General features: G+C 41.1%; 1 protein-coding gene across 2 annotated transcripts in view; it reads left to right on the plus strand.

Moving 5' to 3' along the window:
- The window catches only part of Atp9b (ATPase phospholipid transporting 9B (putative)), a 194,445-nt gene that overhangs the window by 128,243 nt on the left and 44,618 nt on the right, over positions 1 to 21,584 (plus strand). For both annotated transcript variants that reach the window (XM_042668321.1, XM_042668322.1), the window contains exons 14-15: positions 4,783 to 4,895; positions 7,609 to 7,857. In XM_042668321.1, the coding sequence (XP_042524255.1) occupies positions 4,783 to 4,895; positions 7,609 to 7,857 (362 nt within the window). The remainder of the gene's footprint in view (positions 1 to 4,782; positions 4,896 to 7,608; positions 7,858 to 21,584) is intronic.

Raw genomic sequence — 21,584 nt, forward strand, 5'->3', positions numbered from 1 at the left:
ATATATGATACCTAGTAAAATCCTGGTTACCTTCTTTGCAAAAATTGGCCTCCTGTAAATCACATAGAGATACTGGGAGGGACCCAGAACAATTAAAACCATCCTGTAAAAGAATAAAACTAAAAGAATTACATTTCTCCACGTTTAAACTGACTACTAAACATATTCATTAAGAATAGTGTGGAATCATATAAAGATAGACACAGATTGATAGAATACAATTAGAGGCCATAAACAAATCCTAATATTGATGGTCAACTTATCTTTTAACAAGGATGCCAAGAGAGTTTTGTGGGAAAGGGACAGACTTTAAAAAGAAATGGTGCTGGACTAACTGGATATCTATGTATTAAAAAAAAAAATGAGCATCTTACATAAAAATTAACTCAGACCTAAATTTAACAACCAAAATTATAGCCTTTTAAATTGCTCATTCTTAAGAAACTGTTCTGAATTGTCTTTGTAATCTCTCTGGCTTCAACTTAGTAACCGAATAAAGGGTTTTTAAGGATCTAAAAACAGAGCTCTATAAAAATATATGATCAGAAAGGAGGATGAAATAGTTCAGACCTAAGCTTCATATATCATTTAAAGTATTTTCAACTAACTGTATATATACAACAATATAACTGGTGCTTTAGCATCTTCCAGGGGTCTTTGTGCATGTGTAAAATTATTTCCAAGATTTCTCCAAGGATCAAAATATAATGACATTGTAAAGTTAGGAAACTCATATCTTAAATACAATTCTAATGACAACTCGGGCTAGGACCAAATAAAAGGACAGTTAGCTAAAGTGGTGTACTTTAGAACTCTTGATTTACTATTTAGAAATTATCTGAATGGAATGATTATAAGGAAGTATCTTTGATTTTAGAGAATATATGTTGACTATGAACTTACTGCATTTGGAAATATCAGGTATTTCTCCAGTAATCTCTGGAAAAAATGATGCCCCAGATAAGTGATATAATTACTATATGAACCAAAACTGCATAGCTGTGTAACGCAGGCTGTAGCATCTTCTGCCCTTGTCCCGGCCTGCTAACTTTTCCTCCATGTATCTGAGATATCTTTGTTTGAAGTTGCCTTTAATGAGGCAGATAGTACACGGAATTCATGTTTACTATGCCATTTTCTCGTGTGACTCAGAGATACATGATCTAACATCCAGGTAAAAAATTTCCATCATTTGATTTTTTTTCCCCTTGGCAATTTCCTTTACAACCGGCTGTGTTTATTTAGTGTATTTTTTGTTGTAACGGTGATGTACAAAGGGGTTACAGTTACATAAGTCAGATTTTTATAGCACCATAAATTTTTGTAATAAAGCAATGTGTCCTACTTTGGATATGCTCCGTTATAGGTAGTTTAATGGGGCCGAAATGTGCCTAAGAATTAGGAGTTCCTGTTTTGCCATCAGATGACTTGAAACGACTTGCAATAATTAGATTGAGCCCTGGCTTGATTCTGTGAAGAGGAATGAGATACTGATGGCCTGGACAGCGTAGGTTAGTGGATGAAGAGCTAGAAGGGAAGGAAGCCCGAGGTCAGAGGCTGGAGCCCAGTGGGAGTGGTCCAACAGTCCTGAGCTTATTTATCAACAGTATTTACAGTACACAGTCTCTGCGCACGTCAGCCTGTGCTGCACACACGAATGGCTCACCTCAGTGAATAATTCATCTCTCACAAAAGCTCACAGTAACAGGAAAACATAGTGTCAGAACAATTGCAGCATTACTCAGGTGTGTACCCTTGTGCTAAATTTCTTCTTTCTTGTATTACCTCAATTTTGTAAAGTACATATCAGAAATAAATTCTGGGAAGTTTCTTCAGATGACTCGGTTATATACTATACGATGCTTCTGGTTGTTCCGCCATGAATGCCTTTTGAACCCTTCATCTTCAGGTTGCCCAGGTTTTGTGCAGGGCCTGGTTACCATGTCTGTGCACCCCTCTGCTGCTGCAGTCCTCTAAGTTTGGCAAGCTCATATCAGCTAATGGACCTGACTGGCTGATGGCTGTGCCTCTGTGTCTTTTTTCTTTTTTTTCCCTTGCTTTGCCTCATTTTTGGCCCTGAGTATTTGCTCTCTTGCCTTTATGGTAGAAACAACATTCCTGTACTTAAAAATCCCTTTTCTTTTAATTTATAAATGATTGGAAAATGTAAAAAAATGAATGTGCTTGTGTTTCTAACAATAAATGTAGCTCTACAAATTTAATGCTGTTGAGAAATTATGGACGTAAGTTTGGAAGTAATTGGGTCAGGACAAAGCAGCCATCAGTTTGGCTTTCATTTTTGAATCTAATCCATTTGACATTGTATTCAGTTTTATAGGAAAAGAATCTAGGGGAAACATATTAACTACCAGAAGTAGTGAGTACCAGTGTGTCTAGAAGTGTGAATAAGAGTGTGGATTAGTTCTCTCAAACTGACCCTTCCTTCACTTGACCCCTGGAGCGTAACCAGCGGCAGCTTTATTATAGTCCACAGACTTTGCTATAGGACACTGGCTGTGATGCCCCAAAGTTCATAGGTTGAAGAATTCGTCCTTAGCTGGTAGTGCTACTTTGATAGGTTTACGTATAAAATGGCTCATTAATAAAATGTTAAGTTGAGTTGGTCAGACACTGGTGGCTCATGCCTATAATCCTAGCTACTCAAGAGGCTGAAATCTGAGGATTGAAGCCATTTGGGACAAGTAAGGGACAAGTAAGTTGTGAGACTCTTATCTCCAGTTAACCACCAAAAACCCAGAAGTAAGAGCTGTGACTGTGAATCAAGAGGTAGAGTGCTATCCTTTAACAAAGAAAAAGCTCAGAAACAATACCCTCTGGCCTTGACTTCAAGCCCCACGACCAAACAAAACAAAAAACCAAAGTTAGGTTGACACAAGTAGTATTAATGAGAGCCCTACTTCAGACTGATGTAGAATTTACTCCTAACTTGCCTGTCATGAGCTGCCCTGCTTCATGCTCAGCATATGAAGTCTTAAAAAGGATTGCAAGTTAGACCAAGTAATCTAAAAAGAAAAATATTTTAATATGTGTAATATATTTGTTAAGTGGATTTTAGGAAAAGGTTTCACTGGGTGAAACCTTCACACCCAGAGGTGAATGCTTTATTTTTCTACAATTTAATGTATGATTTTAGATAATAGAATGCTCATTTTTTCATCTCAGCTCCTTGTTATATAAACTGCTTATTTTTATAAGTATTCCCTATTTTATTTGGAAGCTAGATAGTTGCTAATTAAAGTTAATTCACCTTTATTTAACCAGTCCTTATATAATTGTGATTGTTTCCTTTCTGCTTCTTTGAAACTTAAGGGTCCTCTACTTAAGGTTTAGCCGCTTTGAAGGGGCTGCATAGAACTCTGCAAAAGTAAAATTTATAAAATTAATGAGCAATAGCTACTTTTAGGGATTTGTAATACTTTAATGTATCATATCCATTGTAAAAGCATTTATCAGAAGGGTCTCAAATTATAATTACATAATATAGACCCCTTTTTTTGAAGAGGGTTGTGTTCTAGTGGAAAGTTCCTGGCCAATGGCCTGTTTTCACTCTCACACAAATCCTAACTGACCTATATGGGCTTAGTTGTGTATGTTTTCCATATCACATATGTCAAAGAAAATAAAAACTAGTGTAGTAACGGGCATTTTGTGACCATGTAAAAATCCTGGCCTTCGTTAAAATTATTATACTGCTGTATGTATTCACACTTAGTGGTCATCACACATACCACTATATCAGTGTCAGTAGAATCTTTGTTATCTATTCTCTGAGTCAAGTGCAGGAGCTCCAAGGGGGGACGGGGGCGGGCAAGATTCAAGCAGTACCTTACGCTCATATGCATGGGCAATGAACTGTTTCTGTGTTGTCCTGTATTTGTATATGTACAGTAAGTTAGATAGCTTTACCTGCCCATCCTTGTGTTGCTCAGGAGCAAACCTTCAACAGCACACCCCCATAGCTCTCTTTTTAGAAACTCACCCAAGAAAACTATCTCCTATTTGGTAGATTGATTTCCTATTGTTCCAAATGGTACAAATGCACACTAAGGGTTGGGTACATTTGGAACATCTGTTCCTTCTACTAAAACTCCTGTTATCAAACTACAATTTCTAAAACAGGTAGGTCATGTTAATTTGCTGCTACTTATTATCTTTCTCTTACAGTGTGCTATACCATGATTATGAAGTTATAGTGGCTGTTTTCTATTTTATGCCTCTCTTTCATAGCAGGCAGAAGTTACATTTGTGCCAAATAGTAAGTCTGGCTGCCAAGCCAAGTCCAGGCTTTCTTTGTATAACTACAGCATGCCTGTTAAGGAGCTAGGCACTAGTGGCTCATGCCTCGTACTACTACACAAGAGGCTGAGATTTGAGGATCACATTGGAAGCAAGCCCCAGCAAGAAAGCCCACTAGACCCTTCTCTCCAAAAAACTACTGAAAAAAAGCTGGAAGTGGTACTGTGGGCCAAGTGGTAGAAAAATAGTCTTGAGCAAAAGAAGGGACAGTGCCCAGGCCTAGTTCAAGCCCCAGGACCAGGAAGAAAGGGGGAAGAAAAAGACTGTTAAGGGGGAATGGGCTGTACCAGGCAGAAAACTTCTTGTCCTCAGGACCCAAATGGGCATGATAGCAAAGAACGTTCTGTGAGCACTCCGTCTTCCAGCAGGGGCCCCAGCTTCCTGGTTGCACACACACTGCACACACGTAAGCAGCGGCCAGCATTGCGCATGCTGCCCGTTCACTGTTGCTGTTGACTCTCACAGGCACCCTCACTCGGAATGAGATGGTATTCAAGCGACTACATCTGGGCACCGTCTCCTATGGAACTGACACCATGGATGAGATCCAGAGCCATGTCCTGAATTCCTATTCCCAGGTACATGAATGTGCTTCTGAGCCGAGCATGTGTGCAGTAGCAATCTCCTCTGATAACGTTAGCTGTTTCTATGCTTCCTTGAGTGATCACTACTAACATCTCAATCAAGAAGCAGCATTGCCTAAACATTTCTACATTAGTGTGGTTATAGAAGACATGCTGGACATATATTATTCATAGACGTTTGCTTAGTGAGTTGTTTAAACAATAAAAACAATCCTTTTGCTTTTCTCTGTAATAACACTTTCTTCAACTTTCCAACAGTGCATTCTCTCTTCTTTTTCAGTAACATAAGTAGATGCTGTGCTGCTGTGCTGTGAGCAGTCATGGAATTTTCACTCAGCTCCAGCAGAGTTGCTGGAGTGTGCATGGCGCATGGCAGGCAGCTTGCTTCATGGCCAGTCTCTCTCTGCCTAGGTTATTTTAACGTAAATCACAAATCCTCCATTATTTTACCTGTAAATAATTACATGCTCTTAGTAAGTAGAACTTTTAAAAAAAGGCGTTACCATCTTACTATAGCTGTTTGAGATTACAGGACCAAGGATTATTTGTTTTGCTTTAAACATTAGGATACAGCTTAGAGTTCATCTGCAGAAGTTTACAAACAGACATGCTGCATGAGTGATTCACTCCTAACTGTCCATGTTCCTGACAGGGCAGGAACTATGTTTAGATCCAATTGATAATTGATATGGTCCTGGCCACAAATAGTGGAGTTTCCCCCCCCCCCCCCTCATTTATTTGACTTCTTTTAGCAAACTGTCATAATTTAGATCTGTGTCAGAATCATTAAGCCTAGCAATTTAATAGCATTTTAAACCTGTATAAAATGCCAAGTCCAGCATTGTAATCTGTCAGGAATTGTTCACCTTCTCAGGCTGCTTCTCTGTCTTTTTGCTAGTTTGCTTTGAATATGGTACTCGCCACTGCTTTAGTGAAGATCCACATGGCCTCAGTGTGCGAGAGCTTACCCTGGTGTCAGGCCAGCACTTCAGCCCCAGGCCCGTGATGGCAGCTACACACGTTACAGTAATCTCTTTCAGATTTGATGCTGCTTCAACTAAAATATACTTTCCCAGTGTAGAAAGTTGTAATAATGTATTTAATATCTTAATGACTTTCTCTTCTATGTTTGATACTATTCTGTCATATACTTTATTTCTGAGATGTTGCCACATGAAATCATTCTTTTATGTGTTTATATATTTTATTATACGTCATGTTTGTTCTTGTATAAGCGTATATCTATATGCACCAACACCACTGAGTGTCTCATGTGGATGTGATGCATTAAGGTATGGAGTTTTTTTTTATAATATAGAACATTTATGTATATTTTTTGTAGTGCAGGGGTTCAGACCCAGTGCCCTACACATACATACTTGGTAAGCATTGACTTACATCCCCAGGCTTAAAATATTTATTAATAGAAGAAAAAACTAAAAAGTAGAACAAATAAAGTCTCCCTTCTCTTAGGAATCTTTGTCAAGATTGAAATAGTACCAGATAATAACTGTTTTTAAAGTTAATTTATATTATCTAGGAATATGATTTTAATAGCTATAAGTAAATTATTATTTTACCAGGAAAAAAATTAAAAGCAGAAAAAAATTATTATATAGAGACAACAAATACTTAATACTTATACCGTAAGAAAAATTTAAAGATCATCCTTACTAAATGCTGTCTATAGGCTAATCATAGAGTGCTTTAGATATGAAATTGATGTTTTTCCTTATTTGTATTCTGTTTATTATTAGAATGGATGTCTAGTAGGTCTGCTGTAAGGTAGCACAGATTTTTTTTTTCCTTTTTTTTTTGGTTCCATCCGTAGGACTTGGAACTTGTGTGCCTGGGTGCTATTACTGAGCTTTCATTCAAGTCTAGTACTCTACCACTTGAGCCAAGGTCCACTTCCAGCTTTTTTGGTGTTTAATTGGAAATAAGAGTGTTACAGACTTTCTTGCCCTGCTGGCTTCAAACAGTGATCCTCAGATCTCAGCCTCTTGAGTAGTTAGGATTGTAAGTGTGAGCCACTGGCTCCCAGCTTCACACAAAACTTTTCTAACCTGATTATATTTCCCCACTAGACACATTTGGTAGTAGAATGCATCATCTTCAGTGGCATTTGTGTGAAATTTACTTGCATGAGTGAATGCAACAGGATGCAGGAGAGGAAATGGCTGAGCCCCTCTTCTGCTGGGTGGGCATCATGTGAGCCAATACAACTGAACACCAAGCTGACCCCTCCCAGGCTTACTGGCTCTGGCCCTAGTCTGCTTTCTAAGGACTGTTGTGAGTCTCAGAAGTGGGAAGTGCTGTCTGACACCTGCTTAGGTAGGACGTAAAGAAGAGAAAGCCACCACTGGAGGGTGACAGTTCACCCACACAGCCAGCTGAGCCCAGTGGAGCCAGATGCACGCGTGCGTCATGAACAGGTCTTTACCTAAACATAACTGAAATAGGACAAGTTTTCTTTGGAAAACACTGCTGCTGGATCTGGGTATTGTTAGCTATAAACTAGATCATTTAAGTTCAGAAATTATTACAAGTTGGATTTATTTATGGTATTATTGGAATATTTACAATTCTGTCCTGCTTTTAGTTTTATTTTACCTGTAGTAGTTTTCTTATCTCTAGCTACCTAGTAATCTTGCACTGACCACCTTGTTTGGCCTGGCCTCTAATTACATCATGCTCTGTTTTAAAGGTGCATCCTCCAGCAGGCAGTAACAACCCTAGTTCAGCTCCACTGAGAAGAACCCAGGCTTCAACCCCCAAAGTTAGGAAAAGTGTCAGCAGTCGAATCCATGAAGCAGTGAAAGCCATTGCCCTTTGCCACAATGTGACCCCTGTCTATGAGGCTCGGGCTGGTGTCACCGAGGAGACAGAGTTTGCCGAAGCTGATCAAGACTTCAGTGATGAGAACCGAACCTACCAGGCATCCAGCCCCGATGAGGTCAGTTGGCCTTGCTTAAGGGATCTTGTTTCAGGTTATTTTCATAGCGCAAACTGTGTGATCTCTATGGATTTCAGTTCAGCTTAAGAGCCACAAGGATTGCTTTTCTTTGGAGTGAGGACACAGGGCAGTGTCCCAGCTTCTAGCTGAGCCTTAGCTGAGGGCTAAGGCTCATGAAAGTTGCGTATGACTGTCCTCTAAGAACAGAGGCTGCAAGGATGATGATGGGAGACCAGAATCCCTTCCTAGGGAAGACAGACCGACCGACCAACAGGGAAGGAGGGAGGGAGAGGGGGAGGAAAGTGGAAAGGTAACATTAATCAAAATTACTATACTCATAAATTGACATGTTTAACTGAAACAAACACCTTTGTACAACTACTGAAAGATCATCAAAAATAAATTAATAAATAAATACAGGAGAATAGGAGAAACAAAGGGTTATTAGGATAAAAATACAAGAGAGATATGGAAGGCAGGCAGGCAGGCAGGCAGGCAGGCAGGCAGGCAGCCTGAGAAACACAGCAGTTTGAATACAGTACAGGGTCAGATGTATGGTTTATGTGTTTTTGTCAGGCTTCTTTAATTGGCTGTCCCCTGTTTTGTGGAACCTGTTAGTTGACTATCTCTTTTTTTTTTTTTTATTTATTTATTTTTTTCATCTGGAACTTCTGTTTTGGTGAGGGTTTTTTTTTTTTTTTTTTTTTTTTTTATTGTAAAGCTACTATACAGAGGGTTACAGTTACATGAGTGAGGTTATGAGTACACTTCCTCTTGAACATTGTTACCCCCTCCATTGTTTTCCCCCTACCATCCCCTCCCTCCCTCCCTTCCCCGAGGTTCTTTTTTTTTGATTGTGATTAAATGATTACATAATTTCAAAGTCACAAGTTCATTCTAACTTCCCTGGAGCAAATTGTCTACCACAGTCTGTAATATATAACAGTGTTCACATGTTATATACCATATTTGTGATCAGCAGCATGAGAATATTTAGTAGTGGTTCAACCAGATGAGCGGGAGTTCTTTGTTTCTTAAGTCCTGTTAGTTTTGTCGTATCACCTAACCTTTTGGATTTAGCATCCACTTATGAGGGAGACCATGTACCGTTTGTCTCTTCGTTCTTGGCTTACCTCGCTCAACATGATTCCTTCTAGCTCCATCCATTTCCCTGCAAATGCCATTATTTTGTCATTTCTAATGGCTGCATAATATTCCATTGTGTATAGATACCACAATTTTTGGATCCATTCATCTGTGGTGGGACACCTAGGTTGTTTCCATATCCTAGCTATTGCGAACAGTGCTGCAATAAACATGGAGGTGCACGTGTCCTTGTATATTGGTTCCTGTTGTTCAGGGTAGATGCCTAGAAGTGGTATGACTGGGTCGTAAGGGAGGTCAATCTTTAGCTTTCTAAGGACCCTCCAGACTGCTTTCCAAAGTGGTTGTATAAGTGTACATTCCCACCAGCAGTGTAATAGGGTTCCTCTTTCTCCACATCCCCTCCAGCATTTGTCGTTGGCTGATTTGTGGATGTGGGACATTCTGACTGGGGTAAGGTGGTATCTCAGGGTTGTCTTTATTTGCATTTCCTTCACCACCAGGGATGATGAACATTTCCTCATGTGTTTCTTTGCCATTTTTATTTCTTCATTTGAGAAGTCCCTCTTTAGTTCCCTTGCCCATTTAGTAATTGGTTTGTTAGGTTTGGGAGGGATTAGTTTCTTGAGTTCCCTGTATATACAGGATGTTAACCCCTTGTCTGATATATTGCTGGTAAATATTTTTTCCCAATTAGTTGGTTGTCTTTCTAGCTTAGTTGCGATAGATTTAGCTGTGCAGAAGCTTTTTATTTTAAGGTAGTCCCATTTGTCGAGTCTCTCTCCAACTTGTTGTGACCCTGGGACTCTGTTCAGGAAGTTCCTTCCTGTGCCTATTAGTTCAAGTGTCTCTCCTACTCTGTCCTGCAGTAGTTTCAGAGATTCAGGTTTAATGTTAAGGTCTTTAATCCATTTTGAGTTGATGTTGGTGCATGGTGATAGGCTGGGGTCCACTTTTAGTTTTCTGCATGTGGCTGCCCAGTTTTCCCAGCACCAGCGGTTGAAGAGACTGTGTTTCTTCCATTGTACGTCTTTGGCTCCTTTGTCGAATATCAGCTGGCTGTAGGCCTGTGGATTTATATCTGGATCTTCTATTCTGTTCCATTGGTCTTCGGGTCTGTTTTTGTGCCAGTACCATGCTGTCTTTGTGATTATAGCTCTGTAGTAGAGTTTGAAGTTCGGCATGGATAGCCCTCCCATATTGTCTTTATCCCCTAGAATTGTTTTGGCTATTCTAGGTCTTTTGTTGTTCCATATAAATTTTTGGACTGTTTTCTGTATTTCAGTGATGTACATTGGGATTTTAATAGGAATTGCATTGAATTTGTATATTAGTTTTGGAAGTATCACCATCTTTACTATATTAAGTCGGCCTATCCAGGAGCATGGGAGGTCTTTCCATTTCCTAGTGTCTTCTGCAATTTCTTTCTTTAACTTTTTATAGTTCTCATTAAATAGTTCTTTTACATCTTTGGTTAGGTTAATTCCTAAATATTTTATTTTTTGGGAGGTTATTGTGAATGGGGTTGCTCCCTTTATTTCCCTCTCTTCCTGTGCGTTATCAGTGTATAGGAAGGCAACTGATTTTTGTGGGTTTATTTTGTATCCTGCTATTTTGCCGAAGTGACTTATGATTTCTAAAAGTTTGGGGATGGAGTTTTTGGGATCGTGGAGGTATAGTATCATGTCGTCTGCAAAAAGGGATAGTTTCACTTCTTCTTTCCCTATGCGGATCCCTTTAATGTCTTTTTCTTGCCTTATTGCCCTGGCTAAGGGTTCTAGGACTATGTTGAAGAGGAGTGGAGACAGTGGACATCCTTGCCTTGTTCCTGTTTTTAGGAGGATTGGTTGTAGCTTTTCCCCATTAAGTATAATATTGGCTATTGGTCTGTCATAAATGGCTTTTATTGTTTTTAGAAATGTTCCTTCTATTCCTATTTTCTCCAGAGCTTTTAGCATGAATGAATGTTGAATTTTATCAAAGGCCTTTTCTGCATCTGTGGCGATAATCATGTGATTCTTGACCTTGGCTCTGTTGATATGCTGGATTACATTTATTGACTTACGTATGTTAAACCATCCCTGTGTCTCTGGGATGAAGCCTACCTGATCATAGTGTATTATTTTTTTTATGTGTTTCTGGATTCTGTTAGCTAGAATCTTGTTAAGGATCTTTGCATCTGTGTTCATCAAGGAGATTGGCCTGTAATTCTCCTTTTTGGTTGGGTCTTTGCCTGGTTTGGGGATGAGTGTGATATTGGCTTCGTAGAATGAGTTTGGGATAGCTCCCTCCTTCTCTGTTTCTCTGAAGAGCTTGAGGAGTATGGGTATTAGTTCTTCTTTAAAGGTCTTATAGAATTCTGCTGTGAATCCATCTGGTCCTGGGCTTTTTTTTGTTGGAAGACTTTTGATAGCTTCCTGTATCTCATTATAGGATATTGGCTTATTTAATTGGTTAACTTCTTCTTTGCTCAGTTTGGGTAACTTGTATTTCTCTAAAAATGCATCCATTTCCGCCAGATTTTCTTCCTTTAGAGAGTATAGCTTTTGAAAGTAGTCTGTTAGAATTGTTTGGATATCTTGGGTACGTGTTGTGATGTTTCCCGTGGCATCCCTAATCCTATTAATATGGGTTTCCTCTCTTCTTTTTTTAATTAATCTTGCCAACGGGCCATCAATTTTGTTTATTTTTTCAAAGAACCAGCTTTTTGTTTGGTTTATTTTGGTTATGGTTTTCTGATTTTCTAATTGGTTAATCTCTGCTCTCAATTTGGTTATCTGGCTTCGTCTAGTAGCTTTAGGTCCCATTTTTTCTTGTTTTTCTAGCTGTTTTAGTTGCAACATGAGATTATTTACTTGGTCTGTCTCCATTCTCTTGATGTGGGCACTGAGGGCAATAAATTTGCCCCTCAGGACTGCTTTTGCTGTGTCCCACAAGTTTCTTTGTGAGGTGTTTTCATTTTCATTGAGTTGTAGGAAATGCTTTATTTCTTCTCTGATCTCTTCTGTTACCCAGGCCTTGTTAAGGAGTGTGCTGTTCAATTTCCATGTATTAGAGAAATTTCTGCGGTATGCTTTGTTATTGAGAGCTAGCTTGATTCCACTGTGGTCAGATAGGATACAGGGGATTATGTCGATCCCTTTGTATTTGCTTAAGTTCCTTGCATGAACTATGATATGGTCTATTTTGGAGAAAGTTCCATGAGCTGCTGAGAAGAATGTGTACTGTGTTGTTTTAGGGTGAAATACTCGGTAGATGTCAGTTAATTCCGCTTGAAGTATGGCCTCACTTAATTCGGTAGCTTCTTTGCCAATCCTCTGGTTGGTAGACCTGTCCTTTGGTGAGAGTGGCGTGTTAAAGTCTCCTAGTATTATCGTATTGGGATCTATTTTATTCTGTAAGTTTGAGAGCATTTGTTTAACATATCTGGGTGCACCAATATTTGGGGCATATAAGTTGATGATGGTTATATCCTCCTCTTGGATTGTTCCCTTTATTAATATGTAGTGTCCGTCCTTGTCTTTCTGTACTGATTTTAATGAAAAGTTTATTTTGTCAGATATCAGGATAGCTACACCTGCTTTCTTATTGGGGGAATTTGATTGGTAGATCCTTTTCCACCCCTTCACTCTGAGTTTGTTTGTATGTTTGGCTGAGAGGTGGGTCTCCTGAAGGCAACAGATGGATGGGTCTTGTTTTCTGATCCAGTCCTCAGTTCGTTTTCTTTTAATTGGCGAATTCAGCCCATTTATATTAAGAGAAAGTATAGAGAGATGCATTGTTGTCCCTGCCATTCCGTTTTCCTAAGTTTTTCTTCTTTCCTTTCCTCCTGTGCTTGCTCAGTTAGACTTTGAGTAATGCCTGTTTGGGGCAGGTCCCAGTTCCTGGTTGCTTTCTTCAGGTTGTGTCCCCCCTCTTAGAATTCTTTGTAATGCTGGCTTAATGTTTATGTATTCATTTAGTTTTTCTTTGCTATTAAAAGTTTTCAGTTCTCCATCGAATGTGAATGCTAGCTTTGCCGGGTATATCAGTCTGGGTTGGCAGTTATTGGCTCTCAGGGCTCGTATGGTGCTTTCCCAGGCTTTTCTTGCATTCATTGTTTGTGTGGAGAGATCTGCAGTGATTCTAATTTTTTTCCCGTTGTAGTATAGCTCCTTCTTCATTTTTGCTGCATGCAGGATTGTTTCCTTATTATTCAGATCCATCATTGTTACTATTATGTGCCTAGAAGTGTTTCTCCTGGGATCTTGCTTGTTGGGTGTTCGATAAGCTTTTGTGATGTAGTTAAGATGGTCGTTTTTGAGGTGGGGAAAATTTTCATTGACTATCTTGTTAAATAGGTGTTGCATTCCCTTGCTCTGGAATTCCTCACCTTCGTCCACTCCGATTATGCGAAGGTTAAATTTTTTAGCATTATCTGCTTGCTCTTGAATTTCCCTTTGGTTTAATTTGAGTGATTTTTCCATATCTGTCACTTTTTGGTCCAGTTGGTGTATTCTGTCTTCTGTATCTGACACTCTACCTTCCATTTCATTCACTCTGTTGACCGTGGCTTCTATTGTGGTTTGCATGGTGGAAATGGATCCCTTTATGGATTCAATGTTGGTTCTCAGAGTACTGATCTCACCTCTCAATGAGGTGAGATCAGTATGCATTACCTCTAATTTGGCGTTTATCTCACTTCTTACTGAGGTTTGTGCAGCTTCTATTTTTGCATCCAATTTTTGTTTGATATCCTGTATATCTTTTGATAGTTCATCCTTGTGCTCTTTCAATTTCTGATCCATTTCTCGCTTTATTTCTTGAGTCATTGCCTCCAGCAACCCTTGGATGTAGTTTTTGTCTTCCATTCCTGCTTTGCTCCCACTGGGGCTCTCCCCTGCGTGGCTGCTGGCTTTTGAGGTGAGCTTGCTGTCCTGGGTAGTGGTAAACCTTGTGATTTTTCTCTGTGATTTTCGCATGGGGGTTCAGGAGACTGCTCTTCAATCTTGTTTTGGTGTGTCTGTCTTTGCTTGGTTGCTGATTCTGTATTGGTAGAGAGAGTCTGTGCCTGATCTGGACTCTGTTGGGAGCCTATTTCCAGCTGCTATTCACTTAGGATTCTCAGCTCTCTGCTGTAGCAATTCCCGCCTTTGGAAGGGTTGAGCAGCCTAGACTGCTTGTGTTTGCTCCTGCGGGTGCTCTTGGGAAGATCAGATGCTCTGGATGCACTCTCCCAAATACTGGAGTCTGCTATGGGCTCCTGATGTGTTTTTGTTTGTTTGTTTTGGGCTGGTTGTGGGCTTGAACTCTAGGTTTGGGTGCTGTCCCTCAGCTCTTCAGCTCAGGGCTGGCACCCTACCATTTGAGCCACAGCCCCACTTCTGACCCTTTTTGCTTTGTTCAGGCGCCGGTCCCCTGGCCTGGTTCCGGCCCCAGCCTGGAGCGCGCTCGTTAGGCCTGTGCTAATGTGTATACCACCTTGGTTATGCAGCCTGGAGGACACAGTTTAGATTTCTTCTACTGTTGGTAGTCTTGACCCAGGGGTACTGTTCCTGGCTTGAGCATTTAAGCTCCCTTCCAGGGGCGCTCTTGCTCTGGCCTGGCCAGCAGAGTGTGCTCCACCGGCTGGTGGAGCTCTCGAACAGTTCCCAGTTTTAGTGGGTCCTGTGGTCCGGGTGTTGGGGTAGGGAGTCTAGGTCAGGGTCTGGGGATTCCCTCCAGCTCTGGTCTCCCTTGATGGATTCCCTGTCCCCTGATGGGTACTCACCCTGTAGGTTGTCAGTTGTTGTTGCAGTCCGTCAGTTGTCAGTTGTTGTTGCAATCCGAGTTCAGTTGGGGTGGTTGCGGGCTGGGTTGGGCGGCCCCCCCGCCGGGTAGTTGCCATCGCGATTGGGCGGGTGGTCTGCGGACAGGTCCCTTTGTGGCGCTGCTGGTGCCGGGCGGCTTTGGCGGGATGGAGCCTCTCCGCTCCGGTGGAGAGTGATGGGTGGGGTGGGATCCTCCTGGAGACTCCCGGCTGGTAGGTTTCTCTGTTCCTGGCGATCCGCTGTTCTGCAATCCGGTACCTGGTGATCTGCAAGCAGCCCCCTGTGTCTCTGTGGCTCCGGCAGCCCCCGCCGGGCCGGCTGGCCGGCGGCTTGGCGCACTGCCGCGCGGCCAGTAAAGGTTGGGGGAGGGGTCTTCGCTCTTCTCTGTTCTGAAATTCTTCTTTTCCTCTCTTTCTTTTTTTTGTTATTTTCCACCTCTGGTTTTTCTCTGAGTGTTCGTCTTTTTGTTGTTGTCGGTCTCTTGGGGAGATTAAAGGTTGGAACTCGAACTCTCTTTTTGGTTGGAGAGAGCTGTGGCGTTTCCCTACTGCCCCGTCGCCATCTTGTTCCCATTCTCGACTATCTCTTTTTCTCAGCACATTTTAAGTGTCTCACTATGAGAATGGCTTCAGCCACTGGTTTTCACAGCTCTGTTCTATCTGGCCCATTTCCCGGCCCTCACTCATTTGTCTTTCCACTTGGACCTTGGTATTTTTCTCTCTACCATGTCACCTTAAATAGCACTTCTTCTACACTCTGGACCTATTAAGATTTAGGAGACTTAGGAGATGGACTAAATGTTTTTTGCATTATGAGATGGACACTAGCCTTATCTTTTCTTATTTTGAAACTTTACATGTTTATGTTATATGTTGAATGCTTGGTCCCCAGCTGGATCTTCTGTAGAAGGTTAGAGAAACTGGGAGGCAGGGCCTCGTGGTGAACGTGGTCACTAGGAGATGGGCCTTTGGAGGTTGTGACTGGTCCTTTCGCTGTCTCTGCTTACAGCCGGCCCTGAGGTGCACAGCCTCATCCTCCATGGGCCTCCACCACACGGCCGCTCACGACCGGGGAGCAGGCAGACGCCGGCCCTCTGACACGAGCGACCAAACAAACCTTTCCTCTTTTAAGTTGTTTCTATCTGATATCTCCTCTATCGTGTTGTATTTGATATGTCAGAGTAACTATTTCCTGACCTCATGGATCTCAGGCTGCAGGAGAAATGGAGCTACTGATCTTCTGGTAGAAAGGAAGTGAATGTGTGGTCATCTAAAAACAGGCTTAGCGGAAGAAGGGGCCACTAAGAATTACTTCAAGTAGGACCTGGTTCTTCTGCTGTGGCAAGGCTGTTCCCACAGTGTAGAAGGAGTTTGCCTTGATGTTGTTCCTTCTTTTGAGTCACACTTACACTCCTCTCTTTTCAGAAAACAGACAAAATCTGAAAATTTGGATTAGTTAAACTATTGGCCGTTTTCATGAATCCTACAATAGAACTTGTTTCTAGTAAAACGGGCAATGCAGAAGGTAGAGCTCCATTTTTGGCTCAGGTACTCATTGTAGTACTCTTTGTCTCCGTCATTTAGTTGCTGGGTATTGTCTTTAGGCTCCCTACACCACCTTCACCAACAGATTTTGCTGGCTGGTAAATATGTACACATCTCTCATAGCCATGCTGGTATGACTGGTAGAATCAGGGTGTGTCAAAAATTTTTATATATTGGTAGGGAACCTATAATACACAATTCAACAATCTAAAACTTACAAGATGTGTAGTTAAGATTGGCATGACTAGCCAGGCGCCAGTGGCTCATGCCTGTAATCCTGGCTACTCAGGAGGCTGAGATTTGAGGATCACGGTTCAAAGCCAGCCCTGGCAAGGAAAGTACATGAGGCTTTTAGTTCCAATAAACGACTATAAAACCGAAAGTGGCACTGTGGCTCAAGCGGTAGAGCGCTCGCCTTGAGCTGAAGAGCTGAGGGACAGCACCCAAGCCCAGAGTTCAAGCCCCACGACCTACCAAAAAAAAGAAAGATTGGCATGACTTACAAACTACCAACTTCTAGGCTTTCCAAATATTGACACAGATGCATACAGGGCATTGGTAGCTGCTTCTTGGAAGGAAAAGGAGGTACTTTTCCTTTTCTCTTATAGAAAGGCTGAGATACACTGTTTCTTCTATTGTACTATGCGTTCCAGAAATCCTCAACATTCCATATGATTACATGTTGAAAAGGAAGTACTTGCTACTTCTGAATATGCCAAAAGAAGTGTGAATTTTATTTAAAGTCTCTGGGGTTTTTACAGTTCTTTCATGATGTCTCTTAAATCTTCACACAAGGATTCATAGCAGAGAGATTTCATTGATTCAAAGATAGCTAAGGGTTTAGAGAAATTATAACAGAAAAACTGTTGATCTTATATTTGACTTTTGGACTTGTTCGGAAATTGGAACAATTAAAGGTAGCAAACAGTAGATATCTGCGCAGAATCATAACACATAGTTTAAGTTTAAGGATGAAAACAATTGACTTTATCATAATTTTTAAAGAACAATATCGATGTGATATGTTCAGACCCAGGGCCTCAGGAAAATCATCAGAATGGCCCATTGCAGAGCATATTGAACTTTGCTGCTGTTGGGTTGACAGATGACAGCAGTGCTTCCCAATCACCAAAGTACCATTCTAAAAGCATTTTTTATTGAATAAAGTGCTCAGAATATTGCACCCTAGAGCTTTATTTAGGGAAATGGTTCAATTGATGTTTCCTGTTTAACCTCAGCTTTGACCTATCACAACATACATGGTTAATAAGCAGCATTATCATTTAAGAGTCTTTAGTTTTATGTAATCCTCATCAGCGCCATTCTTATCACCCTCCTAGCTCGTGGCTCTGCGTTATGCAGTTGCATTCAAAGAATGTGATTTGAGGACCCTGGTTTTGTACATTGTGCAACCACTCTATCCCCCATAGCCCCCATTGGTCTGAGGTACCTGTACCATCTTACTCTGAGAAAGAGTGTAATTTGCTAAGTGGAGTACCCTGGTTTTTGAGTCTGTAATATCACAGTTGCTGCTCTCCCTTATGTGAGCAGCTTTGATTCTCATTTTCTTCAAAGCAAAAGGACCTTTTCTCTTACCTACACGTGTGCACAGCTGAGTTTTATTATAACAAGTATTGGAAATCTGAGGTAATTAATTTTGAATAGAGTCCTATGAGATACAAGCACTAAATACTTCCAGTGGTCTGTTACCTGTGCTATATTTGGGATATTTGAAGGTAGAGAAAGTGGTGGTGATGATGTCCAAGTGTAAAAATCACTGATTCTGTATTCATGAAGTAGAACCTACTTATGCCCTGGTCATTGTCTCTTATGATAAGTGATCAATATTTCATTTTCTCTAAGAGAGTAGAAAGTTCTGCTACCCTGTCAATTTATCTCTACAAGCTCAGCATAGTAAACTCCAGCTGAGCAAATGTTAACTGTCCTCTGGAAATTCCTTCACAGAATTAAAAGCCACTCTTTTTCACTGTTTTAAGTACATGTCCAGTGCATTTACAGAAAGCCCATGCTAAAACTCGGATGATGAGCAACCGTAAAAGAACATAAACTCATAACCTCAGAATACAGAAGTCATCAATGCAGGTGGTCAAGGCAAAGGATGACCTCTGCTACTTGTGGTGCAAAAAGATTGATTGTCCATGATTATTAATGACTGTTTACTCCTGTAAACTAGCCATTCGTTAGCAGCATTCCCTCCCTTTCTTTGGCTGCATTTTCTGCATTAAATAATATTCTAAGATGTAGCTATTACTGGCCTTATTCCAGCATGTGTGTGCAAGAATCAACTGAAAATAATGACAAACCACAAGTGGATTTTTTTTTAAGAACAGAAGAACGTTAGTTAAATGGTTGACAGCACTGTTTTCAGATTTACAGACATAAGCCCTGGTGGTTGTAGTGTGCTCTATCTTTTATTAGTGTATATTGAGTTTTCTTGTGATACTTCCTTACGTGCATATAGTGGTCTTTGGTTATAGTCACCCCTTCTACTACTATTTTGTGTGCTTTATTTTTAAATTCATTTTATTGTGTGTATCTATTGAAGCAAGACTAATTGTGAGGTTTTGTCAATATATTTGTGAGAAGCAAATCATTGTCATGACATGAAGCCTTCACTCTGTGACCTTCAAGACCACTAGGGAATAAATACTACATTGCCTGTCTGTGAATATTGATTAGCAGTTTTTCCAGATGATCAAATTGCATTTTAAGTTAATAATTCTATTAAATTATAATGATGATTGTAATAACCACAATCAAAAATGATGAGATGTCATTGACTAGGTTATGATTTGTAAAGTACATGGAAAAAGAAAAGTATCCTTAGAGGATTTCTGTCAAGCTTTTCAAGACTAGTAGTAGCACAGAAATTTCTGATAATGAAATTATAGAGGAAAAGTAATCATCTTTCCCTGGATCTCATTTCCCCTGTAAGATAGAACTCTGGGATATGCTTTCCTGCCTGGTTATACAGCATGGAAAAGTGTGACGGGCAAATGGAGTGCCTGTGACAGAAAAGATACTTAGTGGTGGCTAAGTGACCTAGAAGAGGTAGGGAGGAACCAAAGGAGGGAGGGAAGAAAGGGAAAGGAAAAAGCCAAGAGCCCATGCACCTGTGGCTCACGCCTGTAATCCTGGCTATTCAGGAGGCCGAGATCTAAGGATTGTGGTTCGAAGCTAGCCCGGCAGACAACATAGTAAGACTTACCTCTCCAGTTAATCAGAAAAGCTTAAAGTGGTAGAACACTACTAGTCGTAGAGCACAGAAGCTTGGGAGCAGTGCCCAGTCTCTGATTTCAAGCCCCAGGACCAGGACCAGCACAGAACCAAACAAAACCCAACCCAGTGATCCTTACCCAAGCATGCACAGGAACTCTATAGCCACCTGTGACTCTACAGACTCGGGAAATTTCTGCAGGCTGTATGTGGCCACTTGAAAATCAGACATTCCCAATGCTTTTAACAGGAGTCAAAATACACTAGAAATAGAGAATGAACTTCTGCTTTTAAGGAGTATCTCTGAAGAGTTGAGGTTAACATGATTTTCTTCTAGTGAGTGAAACAAGTCAACGAAGGAGAAAATAACAGCCTCATCAATTGAAAAAGAAGCAAGACTTAAAATGTGAGGTTTCTAAGACTATACAGGACAGTATCAACAGTACTGCCAAGTAAATGATCAGAATTTCTCTAAAGCACTGTGTTCTTTTTTCACAGTTACTTTACAGTAGTGGCCTAAGTGGTTCTCTCTGACATTTGGCAGTTAGTCTGGTGTGCAGTCTAGCAGCTGTCGTGGTGAAGGACGCCAGAGTCGTCACGCACAGCAGGTGATAGGGATCTCATTGTGGACCGTTCAGTAGCATCTTGTTGGTAGAACTAGGTAGGAGTCCCTAAGGTTGTGGTCCTTTAACTTCTCACCTTTGATAGCTATGGTACAGGCTTTATCCCAGCCAGCCGTGCAGAGTCAAGGTCCTGAACTCCTCTTTTGTTCAGACCTGGTAGACGATTTCCTGTAGTATTCTCCACCATCTTATCTTTTCACCATAGGAAGTCTGGCCTCTGTTTGACTGGCAGGAAAGTGGTGATTAATCACTGAGACTAGAAGATGAGACTAGACACAGACCTTCCTTAGCACTATGAAGTATTGAGGTCTTTTTCTAGATGTGTGAACTTAAAAGTGTGAAGCATTCTTATCTATAGGGACTTCAAATGTGAATTAAGAAAGGGGAAACACCAGAACTCATTGGCATAGGCAGGAACTTCTGGATAGAAGTCCAGGGGCTCCATTCACAAATGGGACCAAGTCAAGCTTAAAAGTAGAAGTGACAATGAAAACCCGCAGCTTCAGGCTTGGAAAGTCAAGTAACATGACCCCTTCCGCCTTGCCCTCATCACCTGTCCTCTGTTTTTCTCATGTGTAGACAGCATAGAAAGATTTTTTAAAATTTACCTAGCGTGTTTGGGCAGTACCTCAACTTCACTTGTTGCCGGAAGTTGGGCTTGAGTTAGTTAGCGTTAAGCTGCTTGTGGATCTGGTCTGTGTAGGTGAATCTACAAGGCCACCTCAAAGCCAGCGCCATCCTCACCCCCTGTGCACAGGCTCTGTCGGCAGCCAGTGGTTTTAATTTGCAAACACATTTCTACTTCTTTCAGTTGATGTAAATTTTGCGTTTGAAAAAATGCAAAGGCAGACTAGCAACATGCAGGGAGAAAGCCTCCTTCGCCCTAGACCCAGAGTGAATCCAGCATTTAGAAGTCCCCACCCACATCAGGACCTGCTGAGAACACTTGCCATGGGCACTTGTGCTCATGACGTGAGAGTTCTACTAACCTCCTACCTTAAAAGCACTGGAAACGGGAACTCTTCTGATTTATCTGAGAGTTGCCGCGCTCCTCTTCCTCTGACTGCTGCTGCATGTGAGTGTACCCTGGGCTGCTCCTGATGTTCATTATTCTGCTTTCTGCCCTGCATAGTGGGCGTGAGGCCAGAAGGGGCCGCTCTAGGGCGGCTGGGCTTTCCTGGATCTGTGTGGGGCTCCCGTTTGCTGCACATATGGCTGGAAGAACCATCATCTGTTTGGTAATGATGTTGGCCTCTTTGCCAGGAGCTGATGTGTTTTAGAAAGTGTGTGTACTTCATTATTTTTATTTTCCTCCTTAAGGGAAAGGTTTAACACAGGATCTTGAACACATTAGGCATATATTATACTAATGAGTTTCATTGCTAGCCCTGAAAGTATGTATACATTTTGTAATTGCCTGACCACCTTGG

Source organism: Dipodomys spectabilis, unplaced genomic scaffold, assembly GCF_019054845.1.
Source record: "Dipodomys spectabilis isolate Male_0828 unplaced genomic scaffold, ASM1905484v1 ptg000432l, whole genome shotgun sequence".
Classification (NCBI taxonomy): domain Eukaryota; kingdom Metazoa; phylum Chordata; class Mammalia; order Rodentia; family Heteromyidae; genus Dipodomys; species Dipodomys spectabilis.